Here is a 24,732-nt window from a genome sequence, read left to right on the forward strand (position 1 = left end):
TCTGATGTTAAATAAGACAGCCCAGAGAGCTCTCACCGGATGGGAGGCCCATGGACCACGCATCATCACAGCAACCTTTAGAACTAAGATGAGAAGGATTAACATGAATGTGGTGCAGTGCTACGCCTCAACTAATGACAGCGATAAAGAGCAGAAGGAGGAATTCTACGACAGACTGCAGACTGTCATCCAGAGTTTGCCAGGAAGAGATGTCACCATTGTCATGTGAGACCTCAATGCCAAGATTGGCAGTGACAACAGGGGCTATGAGGAGATTATAGGGCAGCAAGGATTAGGTGAGATGAATGACAATGGGGAAAGATTTGTCAACCTATGTGCCACAAGCAACCTGGTCATTGGCGGAAGCATCTTCCCTCATCGAAGGATTTATAAGGCGACCTAGGTTTCACCGGATCTATCTACAGAGAACCAGATAAACCATGTGTGCATCACAAGGAGGTTCCGGAGATCCCTGCAGGACGTACACGCCAAGCGAGGAGCAGATGTTGCCTCGGACCATCACCTCCTTGTGGCTCGCCTTAGGCTCAAGCTAAAGAGGACATGGACAAGAGAGACAAACAGCACCAGAGATACAACACCGCCCTTCTCAAGGAAGCAACGAAGCTAGAGGTGCCACGCCCACACCTCCGGGCCAACACGGAACACCTGGGACGCAACGCAGACTGCAGCATAAAAGGCTGCGTTGGACAACCAGCTGATGCAGAACCTTGATCTGCCTCCTCGTTAGCGACCTTCTCCAGCCATTTCCTGTTCCCGAACGCCTTCCCCGAACCCGTCCCTTGTTCCCCCGATCTACTGCCTCCTTCGGATCATCGACCTCTTGCCTGTACACTGACCTCGCCTTTTGGATCCTCCCTGTTACGACGTTCGCACCTCGAAGACCCTTTGCCTGTCCTCTGACCTCCTCTCTTGGACTTCCCCGAAGACACCACGATTACCGCTCTGCACTTGGGTCCGCCGCTTCCCTCAGACGCGACAATGACAAGAGGAATACAGACTAACCCTCACCAACAAGTTCCAGGCTCTGCAGGAGCTTCTGGATGAGGAGACTCTTGATGTGAAATGGAAGACAGTGAAGGAGGCAATGACAACAACATGCCAGGAAGTACTATTTAGCTATATTTGCTGCAAGGAAATTGGGACCCGGCAAAAAGATGCAAAGCTAAACCGGTCTGCACTCTTTTCAGTCGCTTAGAAATGCCACATCAGTCCTCAGTAACGTTTTCAGTGTTTTCGTATGTTTCTCTTTACGCCATAAAACAGGGACCTTCCACATATTTTTAAGAATTGCTTTTATGTACTATCGTGTGACTGGGCTGCTTTGACTACTGGGGAAAGGGCTCCCTGGTCACTGTGATTGCAGGTAAGAAAAAATAAGCAGTGTCATTTCTGTGCTATGTTAAATTATGTATGGTGAAAAATTTCATTACCTACATATTGTGAACCAGCTCTACAAATATCTAAAATTTTGACAATTCTATTTAAGCGAATATAGACTTTTAAAGTATACTAACTAAATCATTTAAATGAGTACTTTTGCAAACGTTTCTGTTCGGAATTTATTAGAAGGGGAATCACATGAAGGGACTTTGCAGACAGAAATGCAGCTGAACTATGCGATTTTTGTGTAATCATGGGTTCATTTTAAGTACTGCTTAATCATTAATGTAGCGTTATAATTACTGTGTGTAACCGGGAGTTTGACTACTGGGGAAAGGGGACCCTGGTCACTGTGACTGCAGGTAAGAAAAAATAATATATCTAGTTTTACATGATATTTGTTTTCTGTTTTTGGTTACAACTCATTTAGACTTAGTTTAATATTTCCATATGCAGTTAGTACATCCTTGTCTGCTTCTATAAAGTTTACCTTTTACCGTTTGCAAAAGGATTTAGCTGCAATAGCCCAAACATGATTAAACTTTTCGGTTTTGGGGTAATTATTATTATATACATTCAAAGTGTACTTCGTGGTTCATATGAGAATACTTTGCGAACAGCTGTTCCGAACAGCTTTTAAGTAGTGTTCGGTGTGGTGTTGCATTACTATCATGTAACGGAGTGTTTTGACTAGGGAAAGGCGACCCTGGTCACTCACTGTGACTTCAGGTAAGAAAAAACTGCTGGCTGTTTTACTGTGCAGAAGTCTTATATTTTTTGTAAAAGAATTTGAGAAGATTTTTTGGAAGGCACATACATCATCAAACATGCCACTTTCATTACAATTACACAAAACGAGAATTTACATATCCGAAAATATTGAAACATTAATTCTCCTTTTGAATCTGTGATTATATGATTATATTTCTCAGATTGCACTTTCGCGTTATTGTTGAACAGAAGGATAATTTAAAATGTTGTACTATCTTATTACTTCGACTACTGGGGGTAGGGGCTCAAGTCACAGTCTCTTCTGGTAAGTCTGGGACTATCATTTTGTCAACTACAATATTTAACAATGAAAAAAGACAATCGCGTGTGTGTACTTTTATTAAATGTTTTTGCATGCATGCGTTGTAACTGCGCAATGTGGATGCTTTCGACTATGGGAAAGGCCACGATGGTCATCGTCACATCTGGTAAAACATCCCTTTTGATCGCCGTATATTTTCATATGTATTGTAATTGTTTATCAGCTTGTTTTCACCTATTTTTTATAGACCGAAACAGATTTGGGCGCACCTGCTAAATATACTGTCACCTGAAATCACTTAAAAAAAAACAGGTTATGCGTTAATCTGTGCAATATCGTATTGAATATCTGTGGCCATGCAAAAACGCGAGTTTTAGAACAGGTAAAGTAAATGCATTAAGTGATAGTGGATTTGACTACTATGGATCTAGGACTAGGGTGAGTGTCCTCCGGTAAGTTCTCTAAATGTTTTCATTCATTTTGTACGTTTTGTAAGATTTTCTTTAAATTTATATAAACCACTTACTTCGATACTACTGTCACTGTCCTTTCTATTGTGCTTTTTAAAAATGGAGAATAACTCCAAATTTCATAGAAGATCGAAAAAACGGGACGATCGTTTAAGCAGCGTTTGTTCTTTAAGTTTTTTCTTGTCTAAACTAACTGTGATGTCGATGTGACGTGATCGGTTTTTGATTAAATAATATAGTGTTCATTTCCCTTTTGACAGCGACATGATAATGAACAAAACGTGTTCATAATTTAGTTCATAATTCAGATACAAATGAATGTACATAACGTGAATATGTAAGTAAGGAGCAATTTACACTAATCAGATATTTAATATTATCCAAATCCCGATCAGTTAAATTTTTGCTGAAATAATTGCACCTCTTATGCTGGAATTTTTAATGCAGGTCATAATTTATGCATGGGCATACATTTATGTGGAACAATTCTAACTGCTGTCATCTGGAAGCATTATAATAATTTTAAAAAAAGTGCAATAAAATAAGACTTATCCTTCATATATTTACTTATTCAATGTATCCGAGGTCAGTAGGGGTAATTCAGTGTAGGTTTGTTCATTGTTTTGTTTTTTAGCCTTTGTCATAATTGTCTTTAAACCTCTGTATATGGTATACTCGATTAGGAAATACACTAAATTGAAACGTAATTATTCTGAGGATACTACTGCTTTGCTACTGGGTCCGTGTACGTTTCCTCCAGTCATTTTTCATTCGAACTTGAAAAACAAAACGCAATCACGTCTGGGGGGGGGGCACAGTGGCGCAATGGGTTGGACTGGGTCCTGCTCTCCGGTGGGTCTGGGGTTCGAGTCCCGCTTGGGGTGTCTTGCGATGGACTGGCGTCCCGTCCTGGGTGTGCCCCTTACGCCCTGTGTTGCCGGGTAGGCTCCGGCTCCCCGCGACCCCGTATGGGACAAGCGGTTCAGCAAATCAATGTTTGTGTGTGTGTGAATCACGTCGTAATTTAAGCGGACCTACTCACTGCCTCTGCTTATTTATTCTTGTTTAATTTTTGATCTTTACAGCTTGATTCCAATTTACTGTAGAACAGGCATGAGCATGACAAGATAGCATGATGGTAAATTAATATATTTCTGGAATTGTGAGGAAGGGTCCCGCTTTGGAAACTTTGCAAGTTTATCAGTATCTTTTTTGATGGATTTGAGTTATACCATTTGCTGTGTTTGTTTAGGATTATGTCTTTCTGGTCGTTCTATGTGTTTTTACACTGTAACAGTCTATTGTGAAAGGTACTATATAATGAATAATTTATTGTATTACTAATACAGACATCCAGTGGAGTATTTAGTGTCAGCGGAAACGGTGACAGAAACAAAACTGCACTTTGTTATTTGTGTGTCTCTATCTAGAGCTATTTGTCTGGTTTTGAGAGGACTTTTGTTTATCAGTTTCTTTGGAGAAAAGCAGCTGCTAAATTAATAACTCCAGTATGCATTTTTTTGTTCTGAAATTACTGTGGTTCTGGGGTTGGTTGATCCCTGGCAGCTGGTATAGTTGGGTAGAACGTTATTTAGCATTCCTGTACTTTTCTATCATCCTCTCTTAGCTGCAAAGAGTGCACCAACTGTCTTTCCTCTTGTGGCTTGTCGGTCTGGCGATGGGTCAGATCTGGTTACTGTGGGCTGTCTGGCCACTGGATATGCACCAGCCTCCTCTGTGACTTTCAGCTGGTTTGACAGTGCAAGCAACAAAATCTCTGACTTCCTTCAGTATCCCGAGATCCAAAATGGAGACAACACAGTTGTCAGTCACGTTCGGATCAAGGCATCAGATTGGAATGAACAGAAATCATTCACTTGTGAAGCAAAATATGAGTCGGAAATCAAACGTGGAGTTGTACAGAAACAAGGTAAGAGTGTTGCTATTTAATGTTTCTGTACAGAAAGGATATAACATTTAATTGTAACATATGGGTACCCTTTTTTGTTTTGGCAACTGCATAATTTCTTCTTGGGGAAAAAAAGACTGTAACATAATGTAAAAATGTGTTTCAAGAAGTTTTCCAGTATCTATTTTATAGTCTTACAAAATAATGATTTCTGTTTTTAAAATTCCGCCATTAGTCTCTATATTAGAAAATGTTAACAGCTCATTGACCTTTTGAAAATGTTTTTACTGTTCTGAATTGAGCTGTCATTTTCAAATAATATATTAAACTCTAGGCTTTAAACTGAGGAAAACTTAAATTTCCTCATTCATAACTTTCTGATGTTTTTTAATGTTTATGTAGAGTGGGCATACAGGAACTTTGTTGTAGGAATACAAAGCTCCTTCGGAATATGAAGGACATGCAGTTAATTTGTTAGTTTACTACTACTGTTGTTATTATTATTATTATTATTATTATATAGACAAATAATACTTTTGCATTTCCTGTTTGTTTCCTGATGATGACTATGCCTTTTGCCAGTCAATTCTACAAATTTAGGCCTGACCCAACTGACTCAGTCCTTCCCTTGCTTGTGCACAGATAACACAAGTCCCACAAAGTGCTTCATGTGGTTTTCAGTTATTGAAAATTTCAGTTATTTCAGTTATTTCAGTTATTGCAAATTTGTTTTCTGTTTTACTTTACATAAAACAAGCTATACATATATTATAATAATGTTTACAAACTGGTTAAGTCTCCATTGAGCCTCTTTTGACCATGTCTCTGTTTCATACATCTCTGTATGTGTATGTTTCTTTCAGAGGTTTACCATCAGAACCCTTCTCTGTACATAATGGCACCAACCCAAGAGGAAATACGAGATAAGAATACTGCCACCTTTGCCTGTCTGGCAAGAGATTTTACTCCTAAATCTCACAAATTCAAGTGGTTTGTGCAAGGTGTGCAAAAGCCTGAAACTATTAAGTTACCTGAGACATTGGTGCGAGCTGAGAGGGCACTGTACACCGCAACAAGCATTTTACACCTTAATGAGGAGGAGTGGAAGGGAGGTGTAACTGTGAAATGTGTCTTTGAAGGCAAGCAAGAGACATTAGAGAAGATGACTTCATATACTTCAAGTGGTATGTTAAACCTCTTATGGATTTAATAACTGAATTTTTAACTTGTATTTTCCTTGTTCTTGTGTCTTGCACTTGCCCTTCACCTTTGGCCTTAAAAAACAATTATCTACTAGAAATGCACAAAAAACAACGTTTGCTTTATTTGCCACTGTTCTTTTTGTAGTGGGTGTAATTCTGATATTTGTACAAGCATGAAGACCCCAAACAAGCTGGAGCTTTTTTGTGTGTCACATTAAACTTTGTTCTTAGATTGCGACATTGCTGGACGAGTTACTGTCAGAATCGAGGATCCATCTCTTGAAGAGTTCTTCCTTAATGATAGAGTCGTGCTCAATTGTAATGTCACTGGCATGTTGAGCGACCTCAATAGTATTTTCTGGGAGGATAGCAAAGGAAATCAACTGACTTCAGAAGAAAAACAAGTGGGAAGCTCTAAAATTGCCAGTCTCCAAATCAGCTATGAAGAGTGGAAAAATAGTACAGCATTTGTGTGCATCATCGACCATAATGACTTTCTCTTTCCAAAGACAGTGTCTTACAGAAGAATCAATGGTAAGCATATCTCATGAAAGAGGCATTGTTGAATTAAGTCACAGCCTATTTTTAATTTACAAGTTTCAGAATATCAATAGAAAAAGATCATATATGATAAACAACCACTCTAACACCCCTTCATTTAGTTGTTTTAATAACCAGTATCACTTAAAATAATATGCATTAAAATAAATGGTCAGGTAGAGCTAATTGATGAAAATGATTCTTCATTGGTATATAATGTAAAACAGTACATAACCTCAACTATATACTTTCAGGAGGACAGTACAAGGCCCCTTCAGTCTTTATACTGGGCCCAGCAGAGCAAAGAATGGTTGACCAGGTGACCCTGACTTGCTATGCCAAAGACTTCTATCCCAAGGAAGTGCTGATTTCTTGGCTTGCTGACGATGAACTGGTGGATAGGAAAAAGTTCAGTATGACCAGTGTTATTCAGACAGGAAACACCTATTCAGTCTACAGCCAGCTGACTGTCAATCTATTGGACTGGCAGAAAGGAAAGGTGTATAGCTGTGCTGTGCACCACGAAACTGTTCCCAGATTAGTGAAGACCATAGTCAGATCAGTTGACAGTGTGTCTAAGAAGCCAACCTTAGTGAACCTTAGCCTCAACATTCCCCATACCTGTAATGCCTAACTGTGACATTTTTGTTCTGTTGTGTGTTGTTGTGCCTCTGTAACTGTAATGCATTGCTAATGCACTGTCTGTCTTTGGTCTGTCATTGCTTGTGTTTTGACATAAAAATGCAAAAAGAAAATAACAATAAAAATCAGTGAATAAAGAAAAATGTTTGTATGTCCATAGTTAACACAGGCAAATTAACACCACCATTTGACCACGTTCAATTCAGTCCAATCCAGTTTACTTTTTTAGAGCACTCTTCTCACCAGAGTGGCACAAAGCATTGTCATCTTTTTACCCTTTGTGGGATGCAGAGGAGGTACTGCATATTTATACAGCAAAAATATTTGCAAAGCATAGCAAATGAAAATTATGAATTTGAAGCATTTCAGCAAAGACACACTGATATAGTTCTGATATAATTCACTTTTTGCTCATGTGATACTAGTGATTCATAGAACCACACCTTTTGTGCAGATAACAGCATGCACAGCAGGAGAAAACAAACTACAGCACACTGCATAAGCTAATTCTATGTGACATGTACCTGCACATCATGTAACTGTTTGTTGTGTCTCCTGGCTCTTTGTCTAAGTCCTATACCTTAGTAAATTCATCAGTTAGATGAGTACATGCAATCCTCTGTGTTCTTTGTGGTACCAGTGGATTCATCAGAAGCAAGCCAAGAAAATAAGAGGAGTTGTGTCTGTGCCTTTGTCTTACCAGGCCAGGGTCACTTGAGAAGTATAAAGGGTTGTATGACTGAGGCAGCTAAAATCAGTCAGACTTTGATTTACACCTGAAGAACACACAAAATCTTGCAGAAACACAGAAAATGGCATCAATCATGCTCTGACTGTTCATTAACCAGAGGGGTAGATAGTGAGCTGAACCACTTAAATGTGGACATTAGTTCTCATTTTGATCATGACATATAAAGAATATCTAAGGCATTCAGTATTATTCTTCCAATAACTTATGGCAGAACAGATACTTTTATCCAAAGTTGCTTGCATTACCCATTCATACCTATTTGCTGGTTACTTTAGTAAGCAATAATTAACATACTGCAAGGTAAAAAATGTCCTCTTTGGAGAACTGAACCAGTAACCTTAAGCTTACAGTCTAAGTCACCTTGTGTTATTAGCAAGCATAAAAACATTTGAGTCTTTATTTTTAATTTAGATATTGTGGCGTGCAGCACTGTGGGTTTGGATGGGGCAAAGAAGGACACAGAGGCAGTGTTCATCTCAAACATTTTATTGAACACCAGCAATCAGGGAAATAATGATCTTGGGCCAAGGACCCCATTTCCTCAAGGGCCTGCACCTCAAGCCAGCCTTCCCAGCCTGCTTAGCACCCCCAGGCTGTCTCTTCAACACACTCGCAAACATGGTCACCCCATAATTTCCCCCAGAAGTGCCCCCAGTGGTTTAACACATTATTTACAATTTACCCATAAAACAACGATTTACATTAAGCACATCTTCCCACCTAAACACCAGTAACGCGGGTCGTTACAATATTGACACTTTCCAACATACAGAATTTGTATTTCTGACCATGAATTCCTAAATTTTCAGTAAATTTCAAAATGTATGGTACATGATGCTGAAATATCTCTAGGCGAATAACTAACCAGACATCATGACTGACCTTGCACGTACATCACTGTGAAAAATGTTTCTGGTAGACTGAGTTTAATATGTTAATGAGGAAAATTTAGGAGGTATTTGCTTAAGATTGCTAAAACTTGTAAAATCTGAACATTCCAACTAAACAAACTGAGGGTGACACATATGTAAAACTGTATTACTGTGTGAAGTGTCAGACTTGTGGCCAGCAGGTCAACTGAGTAGATTAGCTTTTAAAAGTATTTTTCCTTCATCAGGGTGTTTCCTGAGGAAATAATTTATGTAAACCCATTTTACATTTTTTGCCTGCTGAAGAAATGTAGAGGTTGCCTTTCTACTTAACAGTAATGTCTTTACAATTCGGCTGATGGTAACTGTGTTTATATCACAACTCTTGCGATACACTGGAACGCATCATTGGTGTAACCTAGAGACATGGTGTGTTTTGAGTCTTGCAAACATCAGACCCCCTCACCAAGACACACCATGGTTGATCAGATCCTAGCTTGCATCCAGGTAGCGCTACCTTGAATCCACACCTCACTTCTCCTGATCCATACTACCACAGCCATGCAACTGCGCCTCTTATCCAGATGATCTTCAATATACTTCAGAGGCTGGACTTGGACTATGTCTGTAGGCCTTGTAGGATACTCCACTTTGACCCGGGGCCAGAATAGCTTTTGCTTTCCTCACAGTTTCCCATATCTCCTTCCAAGTAGGTTCACTCTTATCCAAGGTAACCTATGGACTATGTGGTCCTTCTCAGGCCAGACAGTGCTCCACCTCCTGATCTCTGGTGGAAACACTGTATGTGGTTTGTAACTAGTGGTCCACTTCCTCCTTTGAGGAAAGCAGCTGCCCTCTGTATTTCTGCCCCAGTAGCCCACAGATATGCAAAAGAAAAGCTGTCTTCTTTCTGGGTCTCTCTCCTCTTTCTCCAGTGCTGCTCTGCTCTCCATAGAGATATAAACATCTTCCTTAGAGTGCACCTTACGTCTGCAAGTCTTATTCTTTCCTCCTCACTTGCTACCCTGAACTAACATCACAACACCTTCAATTACTGCGCCCTGGGCCCTCTGTGCTTGATTGTTTCTAGCGTACCCTGACTTGGCTGCCTTCTTCTTCCCTGCCAGACCTCTTTGCTCCTAAACTAATCACAATGGTTCTAGTCTGGAACCTCTTATCAATATCCACTTTAAAGTTTCTTCCAGCACCTTATCTATAGTACATCCTTATCAGAACGACACCACTCTTTCCTGTTGTTACCCCTGAGGCAACTTCACCCAACCCTTTCCATTACATTTACGTTTACATTTATTCATTTAGCAGATGCTTTTGTCCAAAGCGACGTACATCTTAGCAAAAGTACAATTTATGCGTTACATTAAGAGAAAGAGACATTGCTGCAGACATGTGACTCAAGTAAACCTAGTTTGTTGCCTACCACTTGTTGCACCAAGGTTCATCATTCAGGTAGGTGCATAAAACACAGGACAGACAAATCCTGATACCCTCCTACCAATTTTTTTTTTTTTTTTTTTAAAGTATTGTAAGATACACAAGCAAGCAAAAACAATGCCAGAGTAATGGCTGAATAAAGGCTTTACTCCATCTGGGGTAGGGGCTTGTGTCATTATGGGTTGCCTGCTGGCCTAGACCCTCCTGCTTCGCAATAGGGGCATCATTACCTGTGTGCTGTGACACATGCTCTACCTGCAAGTATTTTATTGTAGCCTGGTAGATTTTTAGACCTCACGTGTTCTTGCACACCTTGCCACACACACATGATTCTGCACCCACTGACATTTGTACAAGACCGCATTTCGAACACCTTTAGTCCAAGCTTCTGGGTCGCTTTCCCTGCCTCTCCTCCCAGGCTTCACTGGAGGTTTTTTTTATGACATGTGATCTCTTTGAAGCTTGTGCAGCAGCAGGAAACGGTAAAGGTGCGAGAAATCGCACGATAAAATCGATAAATATTTTGAAAAAATAATAAATGTTCACAGTTCAGTTAATTAAACTGATAAATATGTTTAAAAACACTAGGTTTCGCGTAATTGTTTTATTCATTATTGTACACTTTCTTCGAGGCCTATAATTATCACTGAGATGTATAATTTAAAAGTAACACAAAAGCCAGGATGAAGTAAACATCATCGATCGTGTCTGTTCCAATAAACAGAACAAGAGGCAAAGCCGAAATTAAGTTAGAGCTCTTATCAATACTAAAAATAAATTTAATTCGGTTAACTACGCTTCTTCTTGCTAATTCCAGTTTTTTCGATCTACATGATGAAATAAAAATGGTGTACACGTATACACACACACATATACACATACATGCAAAATTCTCGGGAATGAGAAAAGGTGAATTTTGGGAGCTTTTTTTTTTGTAAAACAGATATACTCCAGATATATTTACACCTCCTAACAACCTAAAGGCGGTTATTTGTAATCAGCTTTTTCTCTGCTTGCAGCTTGCATGTTCCATACTGACATGGGGCAGGACGCCTCAGAAGAAGAGTGTGACAACTTGGGCAGCACGGTCTTCGCCTTCGTTGTGCTCTTCCTGCTCTCCCTTCTCTACAGCGCTGGAGCGACTGTTGTCAAGGTAAAGGCACCAGACCTCTTCGCACTGATGGTCTTCGCACGACGCTAGAAGGGACCAAGCGTGTGCATTTAGAGCGATAGAACACACCGGCGTATGTGTCCTATTGGTATTGCGGGAGCGTGCAGAGAGGAATGAGCTCGCAGACTTAGTGCTGAATTGTGATTTTTTTCCACTCCCTCCCGAAGTGATGTGATTCTGTGTGCTTCATTTGAACAGCAGTTTATGGATTGCATCTTAAACTCCTGAGTGTTGTGCATTAAGTGCACTGACGGAGGCGAGTGCCGTGGGAGCTCAATTAAAGTTTCAGCCTCTCTGGTACATTGGATCTGTACCAGCGAATACATTACACACGCCTCACTGCCCATCCATGTAAATGTGAAGCTTTTTATGTATGCGATAGAACAGTACACCTTGCCACTGACAGAGAAACTGCCAAAAGAGCAAGCTGAGCTCTAAGCTAGGCGTGTTACGAGTTTCATAAACACACTATTGTTACAAGAGCACATTTCCTTCCTGATGGTTTAGCTGGTCATCTGAAATACAGAAGGAATGATACAGTCCTGGGAATGCTAAGTAACAGTACAGGTTGCTCTCGCCTGAAAACTGTAATACTGTATATGTTACATACCGAATTGTGTCTTGTTGCGAAACGGTCTGCAGTGAGGATTTACTTCCCTAGAAAATAACAGGAACCGTTTTCATAAAACATTGTTTATAATCTCCTTCTGTCCCTCAGAACTGCTGAATCTTTCTCAGCATTCAAGAAGGGTCTCGGCATCTCTTTCGGACTCCTTTCTCTCCTGATCTCCTATCTACTCCATAACCTTGCCCTACATTATCAGTTATGAAATTTACTCTCTACAAATTCTATATGTATGAGGTATCGTGTGATATCGGGTTAAGTGAGAGATTTTACAGAAGTGCATATCTGCATCTGTAATCTCTCAACTGAACCTGCTGATGAAATGCACTTTTATTTACTGAGTAATAAGTTGATTTGGGGAAAAACATCTCTTAAATGAATAAACGTAATCGTAAATTACAATGATTTAAACTATAAATACAAATGAATCTTTGCTTTGTTTTTTAACTTTAGTATTCTCTTTAAAATGAGTCCTACTAGTATTTGTAGTAAGACATGTTGACAAATAAGGAGCAACATTTCGGTCAAGACTTAGCAGGAATGCATCCTATAGCACACACACACACACACACACACACACACACACACACACATTTTCAGAACCGCTTGTCCCTTACGGGGTCACGGAGCCTACCCGGCAACAGAGGGCGTAAGGCCGGAGGGGGAAGGGGACACACCCAGGACGGGACGCCAGTCCGCCGCAAGGCACCCCAAGCGGGACTTGAACCCCAGACCCACCGGAGAGCAGAACTGCGGTCCAACCCACTGCGCCACTGCGCCACCGCACCCCCTGCATCCTATAGCAGTCATGACATAAAATACTCCACGATGTTTCAATGAAACAGCAGCTTAATGATTATAAAATATATCTGTGACATATTGTTGATGTAATGTACTTCTATTTTTCTCCGCGATATACGTCTCTTTGGAGAAAAGCGTTTGCCAAATGAATAAACGTAAATGTATGTCAATGTAAACATTAGACGCATTTAATTTCATTAGTATTAGTATTTTGTGGATGGGGGTGCGGTGGCGCAGTGGGCTGGACCGCAGTCCTACTCTCCGGTGGGTCTGGGGTTCGAGTCCCGCTTGGGGTGCCTTGTGACGGACTGGCGTCCCGTCCTGGGTGCGTCCCCTTCCCCCTCCGGCCTTACGCCCTGTGTTGCCGGGTAGGCTCCGGTTCCCCGTGACCCCGTAAGGGACGAGCGGTTCTGAAAATGTGTGTGTGTAGTATTTTGTGCAGTCAATCCTTGCACACGATTTAATAGGTCGGTTTATTTTCATACACAGTCATAATCAGAACGCACACACGCACACACACATTTTCAGAACCGCTTGTCCCACACGGGGTCGCGGGGAACCGGAGCCTACCCGGTAACACAGGGCATAAGGCCGGAGGGGGAGGGGACACACCCAGGACGGGACGCCAGTCCGTCGCAAGGCACCCCAAGCGGGACCCGAACCCCAGACCCACCGGAGAGCAGGACCGTGGTCCAACCCACTGCGCCACCGCACCCCCTATAATCAGAACGTTTTCTTTTAATTATTAATTTCAATTTTATTCATTTTCTGCTGTGGATATTATATATTGGGGGAAATTTTACAAAAGTGTGAAGAATTAACGCTCTAGGTTATATAGCTTAGGCGACCTGTTGGGTTTTTAAGAGTTTGTGTGGTTTACAGGAGAAGCCCAGAACTTTGTTTACATAGTTATTAGTTTTCTGAGTCGCATAACTGGAGCACGAAAGCTTTTATTAGGTCTCCAAAATTGCCAGAATGGTTCAAGCTTCTGCAGCTGATATATAATATAATTTAGTCAAACAAGTGATTCAATTCCTATTAGATCTGTCAGACTTAAATTGTCGTTTCTGAAATGAATGTGATGTAATGTTGATTGAGTTCAACATACGGTTGAACGTCGGAAGGTTGAACTGTATTTACATTGTTTACTTAGCGCTATATATATTAAGTTTATTTAGTCAATCTCTCTGCCCTCAGCAAGGTCAATATAAAGCTTTAAGTTTAAAATTATAACAACTCAATAACAATAAATTCCTTTCAGAATTTATTTCTGAAAATATTCGTATGTTTCATATGTGAGATATTTTGGATAGTCATCTAAAAATGTCTGTTTATTGCACGTACTCTTTACTATGGCTTCTGTGACCATCAGTTTTTCCTCAGTTTTGTGTACTTTCAAGTGTGAAAAATTTAAATTACTGATTTCCACTCACACGATTCTCTCATTTCAGGTGAAATGAAAGACAGGATCAGAAGAATCCAGAACAAAGTACTCAAAGCTTTATCATTTAAATGTGAACGATGTCTTTATTTTAAGTATATGTACTTCTGCCATTTTTTTCTAGAAATATTTTGTGTTGTTATATTATCAATGTCTGTATTCAATAGTATATCACTGTGTACGTCGTCACACCGTTTTCACACAAATATTTTATTCTGCGCTATTTTCGTAGTTTTCAAATAAAGGTGTTTACGTAAGGCATTCATTGCTTGCATTTTGTTGTCCTTTGTTCGTTGAAATTAATACAGTCAGTTCTTGAGAGAAGCTGGGTGAAAAAGCGCTGGAATGAAAGAGTTATAAACTATACGTTAATTATTTTGTACTTTATCAAGTAACTGCAGTTTTGGTAAGTTTTTACATTAAACTGTAATTTAATTTTTGATGCACAATGATTTTTGCAGGTGGTAATTACTGTATTTATGTGTTTTTCCCGAACCCACTTTTCCTCTGTTGAAACGGTTACTTGTAATTAGATGAATTAGCAATTGGCGGCGTTTCATAGAGGCGCAACTGTCGTATTATAGCTGCACTAAATATTAAAATTTTATAACTTCAATGAAATCGGTGAGAATTTGACACAAAATACAAATAAATCCAAGATCATCAATTGTATGTATATGTGTGTGTGTGTGTGTGTGTGTGTGTGTGTGTGTGTACATAGACATGTGTGTATAAATATACATTATATCTATATATAAATGAATATAACATATATAGCTTGTGGCGTAGAAAGATGCCACGTGATAAGTGGAAAATGATTTAAAATAATTAACAAATAATTAAAAGTAATATGAAAATTTACAGAAATTCAGAATTTAACACTCAGTTTACAGCTGCATTCACTGCAGCAACTTTTCGGTCTTTAGTTTCAGCAGATTACAAATAATCATCAGTATTGCTGGTTTCATGTCGATTGTTTCAAAAAATGAAAAGATTTTTGAATGGCTAGTTATTTGGTGCTGCTTGCAAGAATGCATAGTGAAATACTTATCTTGTTTGTTTACACTGGGTTCAAAGTTGTCAAGGGACACAAGTTTCGGACGTATTGGTGCGACTTCTTGAAAAAAAGTCCCATTATACAATTCTGCTTTTTAGTACATCGACTGAATTATTTGCGCAACACTAGTTATGCACATGAAGTCTGGGAGGTAATAAACTCATTCACGTTTTCAGGCCAATAAAAGCACACTCGAACATTTTTACAGTATGAACTACAAATTTAAAACAATTTTGCACGTACTTGAAACCGGTGAAACCGCAATGATTTGTCTTCAGCCATATTATCTATGTCAGATTTACGGTTCAGAGGTTTTGTAAAAGGTTTTACTGCTTTTGAACCTGCCTTTGTAATGCTGTTAACCAACACATTTATATAAAGAATTCAGAGTAAGTACTTTGCCCACGAGTACTGCAACAGCGGTGACTCCTACATATTTCTGATTTGTTACAAAGACATCTGTGGCTCGTCCACTGTAAATCTTCTGCTCCGTGCTTAAAAATAGTCAAATTATACATACGATTTTTTTTTTCTATTATAATATTATATATTATATAATAAAAAATATAAACATATAATATATAATGTATATTATATATTACGTAATATATAAAAAAATTGTGCTAATTGTAGTATTTAAATGTTTAAACTGTCGGGACACTTACTGTTACCCTGTGAAATTTATCATTTATATTCGCTTAGTGTCAGCATTGTGTCGTTCTATTACTGAAATTCAAAATAAACAAGTCAACATATATTTAAAATGTATTCAGTTTGTTGAATAATCATTTTAACAATTGTCTCCTGAATCTGAATAACATAACGTTTCCATCGTTATTGCCTACACATTGTTTGTGTCTTATGGCTGAATGTCACAGTTTGAAATGATATGTACAAATCAAAAGATTTGCGATTTTAATGCTCTTCCAAATGTTCCTAGAAGTATTTTAATTATACATTTTGATATCAGATAAACACAAAAGGGTCAAAGAGCAACATTTGAGAAATAAAACTGGTTAAAGAAGTGTTTTTCCTACAGGACTAATTAATGAAATGTTTAGCATGAACACATTTAGCGTAGCAAAATGAGCTCAGGTTTCGCCTTTCAATTCAGAAGTGTAAAAGAGAAGAGCGAAAGCCATGTGTAAATCTCTTCAGTAGCAGGTGCATCCGAAAGAGCACCCGTAGTCTAGAGACGCCCGTTGGTGTCCTATGTGAGACACAGCTGTCCACGGCTTCTGTTTTTCACTTCTGCTTCTCGGCTTTCAGAAGCTCTTTTTGGCTCTAGCTGTTATTTAACTTTTCCGCCACGCGCCACCGAAGCGCAACCCTGGCGTTCGACCCTCAGCGCCGTTTCTACCCGACTGCCCGCAGAAACTTGGGCAGAATCGGCCAAACGCCTCTGGCGCAACGGTTCATAAGGTTGCGCTTTCACTTCTTGGAAATGCTGCATTAATTATTTGCATTAATTCTACGTGTGTGGAAAAAAGTGCATAGACACGATTCGGGCGTTTGATTTTTTTTTAACTATCTGGAGTAGAGTTAGTAGATAAAATGCAGTTTTAATAATTTTCCCGTTCGATCCCACACGAGAACGAGAATTCTCCATTCCGAATTTACTCTATTTGACCCTAATAGCAACATGTATGAATAACCACGAAACACTAAATTAACAGTTTTATGAAAGCGGATTCATGCAGGAATGATCTGGAAAATGAAAAACCAGTCTTAAACACAGCAAAACAGTTGGTGGAGTAATAACATCCGGATGCATAATAATAAATCTGGAAATAGCTGTAAAGTTGTTACTCTAATTATAAATCGCTTAGGAAAAGGTATCAGCTAAATTATTATTATTATTATTATTATTATTATTATTATTATTATTATTATTATTATTATTATATTATTGTTGTGCTATTGCTGTTACTGTTATTGTTAGTGGTGGTGTTATTTTTCAAATGTAGGCTATATTTCAGTTGACTTTGTACACAAAGTTAAAAAAAGTTGTGTTATTGTGTGCTAATCTCAGTAATTGAACAACAACAGTGTGTGGATTTGGATTCTGATGTGTTTTTCTTTTCATCTTGTCGCCTGCATTTGTGGTTTGGCCATTTATGTTCCGGTATATTTTCTATTCCACTATATATACGAATCCAGTGTGTGCGAAAAGCATGCGGACTGGCATATTGCCACAACGCCTAAAGCCAAAAATCGCCTGTAAACGAGTTATTACATACATTTTTTGGGGAAAAGGACCCGCAAAACAATAACAGTATATGGATTATGATCCATCCATCCATCCATCTTCTGTCCCGCTTGTCCTAAAAGGGTCGCAGTGGCAGCAGGGAGAGCAGAGAGGTCTAGCCGCCCCTGTCCCCCGCAACTTCCTTCAACTCAGCCTGGGGGATCCCCAGCCATTCCCAGGCCAACTGTGAGATATAATCCCTCCAGCGGGTCCTGGGCCGACCTCGGTGCCTTGTCCCAGTTGGCCGTGCCTGGTATACCTCCAAAGGGAGGCGCCCAAGGGGCATCCTTATCAGATGCCCGAACCACCTCAACTGGCTCCCCTCAATGTGAAGGAGTAGCGGCTCCACTCTGAGTTTCTTCCGGATGTCCGAACTCCTCACTCTGTCAGGGAAAGTGAGTCCCAGCACCCTGCGGAGAAAACTCATTTCGGCCACTTGTATCCGCAATCTCATTCTTTCGGTCATCACCCAGAGTTGATGACCATAGGTGAGGGTAGGGATGTAGATCGACCGGTAAATGGAGAGCGCCACCTTATGGCTCAGCTCCCCCTTCACTACTACAGTCCAGTACAGCGACCGCATTACTGCTGCCACTGCTCCCAGTCTGTGGCCGATCTCACACTCCCTTCTTCCCTCACTCGTGAACAAGACCCCAAGATACTTGAACTCCTCCACCTGGGACAAAAACTCTCCCCTAACCTGGAGGGGGCATACCATCCTTTTCTGTGAAAGAACCATGGACTCAGACTTTGAGGTGCTGATCCTCATCCCCACTGCTTCACACTCGGCTGCAAACCGTTCCAGTGCGTACTGGAGGCATCCATGTGATGGTACCAAAAGGACAACATCATCCGCAAAAAACAGAGACGTCACCTGCCAACTCCCACACAGAATGCCCTCCTGACCTCGACTGCGCCTTGATATCCTGTCCATGAAAACCACAAACAGGAGTGGAGACAAGGCACAACCTTGGCGGAGTCCAACACCCACACTGAACAGGCCTGACTTAATGCTGAGTATGCGGACACAGCTTTCGCGCCACATGTACAAGGATCGAATGGCCCGCAATAGTGGCCCCGGTACCCCATATTCCCAAAGCACCTCCCACAGAATTTCCCGAGGAACATGGTCATAGGCCTTCTCCAAGTCCACAAAACACATGTAGACTGCATTAGCAAATTCCCATGCCCCTTCAATGATCTGTGAGAGGGTAAAAAGCTGGTCCACTGTTCCACGACCAGGGCGGAATCCGCATTGTTCCTCTTCAATCTGAGGTTCAACTATCGGCCGGAGCCTTCTCTCCAGCACCCCGGCATAGACTTTCCCGGGGAGGCTGAGAAGTGTGATGCCCCGATAGCGCACACTCTCCAGTCCCCTTTCTTAAAGGTAGGGACCACCACCCCAGTTTGCCAATCCAAGGGCACTGTCCCCGAGGTCCATGCAACATTGCAAAAGCGTGTCAATCATGATAGCCTTGCAACATCCAGGGCCTTAAGCATTTCTGGGAGGATCTCATCCGCCCCCGGTGCTTTGCCACTGTGGAGCTTAGTAACTACCTCAGTGACTTCCACCAGGGAAATGAACTCTGACAACCCGAAAGCCTCTGGCCCTGACTCCTGTAAGAGAGGCATATCACTCAGGTTTAAGAGTTCTTCAAAGTGCTCCTTCCACCTCCCGACAATGTCCTCATCAGAGGTCAGAGTTTCTCCACTCCTGCTAAACACAGCCTGAGCGAAACTCCTTTGACCCCTTCTGAGCTGCCGGGTGGTTCTCCAGAACCTCTTTGAAGCCAACCGTTGTCCATGGCCTCTCCAAACTCCTCCCATGCCCGGGATTTTGCTTCTGCAACCACAACCGCTGCCGCCTTTTTCGCCTACCGGTACCTGTCTGCTGAGTCAGGAGTTCCCAGAGCTAACCAGGCCCTGAAGGCCTCCTTCTTCAGCTTGACGGCTTCCCTCACCACTGGTGTGCACCAGCAGGTTCTGGGGTTGCCGCCCTGGCTGGCACCAACAAGCTTTTGGCCACAGCTGTGCCTGGCTGCTTCCACAATGGTGGTTTTAAACAGGGTCCATTCAGACTCCATGTCCCCTACCTCCTCCGGGACATGGGAGAAGCTCTCCCGGAGGTGTGAGTTAAAATCATTTTGGACAAGGTCCTCTGACAGTCGTTCCCAGCACACCCTCATAAAACGTCTGGGCCTACCAGGTTTGTCCATCAGTTTTCCTAGCCATCTGATCCAACTCACTACCAAATGGTGATCAGTTGACAGCTCAGCACCTCTCTTCACCCGAGTGTCCAGAACATGTGGCCTCAAGTCAGAAGAAACAACTACAAAGTTGACCTTTGGCCCAAGGAGCTCTGGTACCAAGTACACTTATGAGCATCCTTGTGTTCGAACATGGTGTTTGTTATGGACAAACCATGACTAGCACAGAAGTCCAATAACATTTCACCATTTGGGTTTAGATCGGGGCCTTGGTGTGGCGGAAGGGCCTGCGTGATCTAGGGATCTCCAGAGCTATGTCGTCGGGAGCATTATGCTCCTAGTAGGGTCTTCCAAGGTGAACAGGTCTGCAGTGAAGATCCAGACTAACACGATCCAAAAACCTCCATAAAAAAGTAAACAAGAGAACATTTACCCTGCCCGGAAGAGGGTCACTGGGACCTACCCCTGAGCGCCTGGTGGCAGCCCACATAGCCCGGCCCGGGCTCAGCCCGAAAAGGCATCGTGGGGGGGCCATATGGGCCCACAATCTGCAAGGTCCAGCATGGGGATCCGGTGCTATGTATACCTGGCGACAGGAGGGGGCGGGGTGGCGCATGGCGTGACGGCCCCTCGCGTCGAAAAACAGTTCATAATACTTTAGAAAAATGCATTATTTATGAAACTTTTTTGTAAGCAACAGATCAACAAAACCACCCAAAGAAATAAAAGTAAATGTTTGCTTGCATACATACATGCATACATACATATTTCCTGGGAAAAAAATATTAATAACAATAATATTGTACAGACTTTTACAGGAGCAAAGAAATGTAATGTCAGACACCGATAGTGTTTGCTGCTGAGGAGCTCCATCTATTGACCAAGTTTGGCATTATTCAGTGTTCTGTGCCGCAGTGAGAAAGGCGCTCCCTAACATTAAATTGTATTGAATTGAACTGAACTGGGGGCGTGGTGGCGTAGCAGGTTTGGCCGGGTCCTCCTCTCTTGTGGGTCTGGGGTTTGAGTCCTGCTTGAGGTGCCTTGTGACAGACCGGTGTCCCGTCTGGGGTCTGTCCCCTGCAGCCATGCGCCATGTCTTGCTGGGTTAGGTTCTGGCTCACCGTGACCCTGCTCAGGACAAACAGCTTCAGTCAGTGTGTGTGTGTGTGTGTGTGTGTGTGTGTGTGTGAATTGAATAAGGGGGGCAGTGGTGCAGCAGTTTTGGCCAGGGCCTGCTCTCTGCTGAGTCTGAGGTTTGAGTTCTACTGGGGGTGCCTTGCAGCGAGCGGACTGGTGTCCTGCCCTGGGTGTATCCCCTCTTCCTCCAGCCTTGCGCCCTGTGTTGCCAGGCTATGCTCCAGTTCACTGCGACCCCACCTGGAACGCGTGGTTTCAGACTGTGTGTGAATTGAATTGAATTCTGGTCAAAGAAATGCATGGGTCCTCTAAAACTAAAGCACATGATAGCTATTTTGTACACTGCATAATCATTTCCATTTGTATTTACTCAGATATTTATGGTTATCAATGGAACACAAAGGGTAGTTGTTTGGAACAAATTTGTTCTAAGTCTGTCCATGAAGAGTTATGACTGTTGTTTTCTGTATTTCAGAAGATGAGGCAGTGCCTCAGCATATAAGTTTGAACGGATCAATATGGACAAAGGAGGACAAGGGGAAAGATATCAGTTTGCTCTGCACATTTTCTGAGTATTACCCCAAAGGAATCAATGTAACATGGAAAGAAGGAACCCAAGAAGTCACATACAGTGCTGTTAACAAGGAGTTCAGGAGCATGGGCAATGGAACCACAAGGTTCACCCTAACAAGCATTCTGAAGGTGGACCCAGAGAAGTGGTACCAAGGCCTAACTTATACATGCAGCACCACACATGATGCAAAGATACTTTCAGAGAAAATCAGCATATGCTCAGGTAGGTTCTGGTTGCATCTGTGGTGATTTTATTACATACAGCTACAATTTGCATGTACAACATCCCATCTGAGCCTGACATCACATTTCAGCCTCACATTTCAACATACATTTATTAACTCCATTCTAGCTTATCCAGTCCCTCCACCATCAGTGTATCTTGAGAAACCAAAGGAGAGTGCTGATAAAATACTGGCAACTTGTACAGTTATTGCACTACGTGGCACCACAGTTTTATGGGTTCTTGATGATGAACATGAAACAGGCCAAACAAATACCATTAAAAAGTATGCTAATGGAACTCAAAGACTCATCACCAAGCATTCTATAAGCATGGATAAATGGAACACCCTTAAAAAGATCACCTGCAGAGCTCAACATCCATGCTTCAACTTGACAGAGGACACTGTCAGTCTGGCGGAGCTTAAGTCACGTAAGTTTACTGCCATAATCTTTCATTAATGTGGATAAAAAACTGTTGAAGACATGAAGCACACACTCCAAGCAGAAATGCCAGAACAAACTTCTGAAGTCAGGCAACTGGTAGTTTAGCAGTTAGAGCTGCTGCTTTCAGACCCCAAGGTCTGAGGTTTGAAGCCCACCACCACCCGTATGACCTTTAGATGATCTCTTCACACTGAATTGCTCCACTGAAATTGCCCAGCTGTATAAATGGGTAAATAATTGTAAGATATTTTAGAGAAGGATATCAGGTAGGGGGGTGTGGTGGTGGGTGGGGGTGGTGTGGTGGCACGGTGGCGCAGCAGGTTTGGTCAGGTTCTGCTCTCCAGTGGGTCTGGGGTTTGAGTCCCGCTTGGGGTGTGTTGCGATGGACTGGCGTCCCGTCCTGGGTGTGTCCCCTCCCTTCCCTCAAGCCTTGTGCCCTGTATTGCTGGGTTAGGCTCCGGCTTGTCACAACCCCACTTGGGACAGAGAGTTTCAGTGTGTGTGTATCAGGTAGCTGTAAAGGTAGGAGAATGTCATAAGAACATCACTAGCATCTTGTTAATTTCTATTGCCATGGGAATTCTGGAGAAGTTAAAATTGCTTGGTACTATATTTACTTCACACTTTTAATGCCCACAACATAACAGCCAGCTTGCATCATCACAGCTTAGATTTTTCCCATGACTACTTTGCATTTTTGACTTTCTAATTTGTACCAGTACTGGCTCACTGGACCTTTCTATTACACTCATTGTTTTTTCACTTTAAAGTGTAAATTTTTACCTTTTCTCTCATAGTTAAACCAACTATCAAGTTTCTCTCATTTTCTGATGCGGAGAAAACTGGGTCAATCAATCTCATCTGCATGGGGTCTGGGTTCAACCCTAAGATCAATTGGCAAAACTCTTCTGGGAATGTTTTGGTTCCAACAAGAGAGAATGCTGTTAAACATGATGAATGGATCACAGTTACCAGTGAGACAGAAATTAAGTTGGAGGAATGGAACAAAGGAAATGCCTTTATCTGTGAACTCAAAGACAGGCCTTCTGAGGCAAAAGTTAAAAAGGAAATAAGTAAATGCACAGGTTTGTATGTACAAAATAAATTCTAAGGATGAACATGTGTTTTAGAAGTTAAATATTTTTATTTCCTTTGGTTTCTGTTTTGCAATGTCTGGCTCTTTCTTTGCTTTAATTCCCCAGTTTTCATCATGTTACAGGTCATCATGATTCTTACAAATCATATCTAAGGGGCCTAATTAACAGAACCCGAAAAGCTTTACATCTATCCTTTTTCTAATTGCAACAAGAGCAACACAGGGTCACAGTGACATGCAGAATATGGTAAAAACACTGAGTAACACTAAGTGAAGCCCTCTCACTTGCATAAAACAAGTATAAACTCAGTAATAAATTTAAATTTAAATCAATAATAAATTCATTATTGATTTTATACTTGCATAGAACAAATATAAAATCAATAATAAATTTCTTAAAGATAAAAACAGTGTGTTTGCATGTTTCCCTGCCCTTTCAGCAATTCAGGAGTCCTCTAGAAGAGCTATAGTGTTCCTCATGGGACCCTCCCTAGAAGATAAAATGATTTCCAGCAACCTTTACTTCACCTGCCGCATGGTGGCCAGCAACATTGAGGAGTTCTCCATCACCTGGAAGGTGAATGGTAAAATCTCCTCTGAGCAGGCATACACAGCATCGCCTATGGACAACAACAACAGTACGCACACTGTTCACAGTGTGCTGACTGTTAAGCGGAGTGACTGGGAGGCATATAGGCCTGTCTCTTGTCATGTCAAGCACTTCTGCTCCAGTCACACACAAAATGTGTCTCTCAAGAAAACTGCAGAAGAAAGTGAGTATGTGCATCAAGTTACAGAAACAAAATACAAGTACTGCACTTTTTCTTTTGTTCAACACCAGGGAAAAGACATGAAAACAATGCTAGTCTCACCTTTTCTTTTTCAGACTCCACTCATATGCTACAAAAGATGACAAAAGATCTGATCAAATTTATTGTAAAAGCTTGGACACAATGTTTTTTATAGATAGATAGATAGATGTCTGAGTGGTTCAATATCCAAAATAGAGTAGCAAGGGTGAACTACTGTACAAAATACTTACTGAGGAAGTCATCATGAAAAAATACAGCTTTTATGCCTAACATCTTAAGTTATCACATGTTCAGGTATTACAAGGGTATTATATAATTATATACACATAAAATCATATAATTAAAATGTATTATATAATTACATACGGGGGGTGCAGTGGGTTGGACCGGGTAGTGCTCTCCAGTGGGTCTGGGGTTCGAGTCCTGCTTGGGGTGCCCCGTCCTGGGTGTGTCCCCTCCCCCTCCGGCCTTACGCCCTGTGTTGCCAGGTAGGCTCTGGTTCCCTGCGACCCCCTCTGGGACAAGCGGTTCAGAAAATGTGTGTGTGTGTATATATGATTACATAACATTGTATTACGTATTTATGTATGTTTCATGTATTATGTAACATCAATCTCTCCATTATC

At 41.4% G+C, this 24,732-nt stretch overlaps 1 protein-coding gene across 1 annotated transcript in view; it reads left to right on the top strand.

Annotated features, from left to right (window-relative positions):
* LOC108927489 (uncharacterized) overlaps positions 1-24,732 on the top strand; it is a 129,740-nt gene that overhangs the window by 102,090 nt on the left and 2,918 nt on the right. Inside the window, 11 exon segments of the mRNA XM_029247008.1 lie at positions 1,721-1,763; positions 4,532-4,834; positions 5,677-5,997; positions 6,247-6,549; positions 6,810-7,183; positions 9,402-9,444; positions 11,289-11,422; positions 21,530-21,752; positions 21,882-22,184; positions 22,996-23,172; positions 23,696-24,067. Of these exon segments, the coding sequence (XP_029102841.1) occupies positions 1,721-1,763; positions 4,532-4,834; positions 5,677-5,997; positions 6,247-6,549; positions 6,810-7,183; positions 9,402-9,444; positions 11,289-11,422; positions 21,530-21,752; positions 21,882-22,184; positions 22,996-23,172; positions 23,696-24,067 (2,596 nt within the window).

Source organism: Scleropages formosus, chromosome 20 (genome assembly GCF_900964775.1).
Source record: "Scleropages formosus chromosome 20, fSclFor1.1, whole genome shotgun sequence".
In the NCBI taxonomy this organism is placed as follows: Eukaryota; Metazoa; Chordata; class Actinopteri; order Osteoglossiformes; family Osteoglossidae; genus Scleropages; species Scleropages formosus.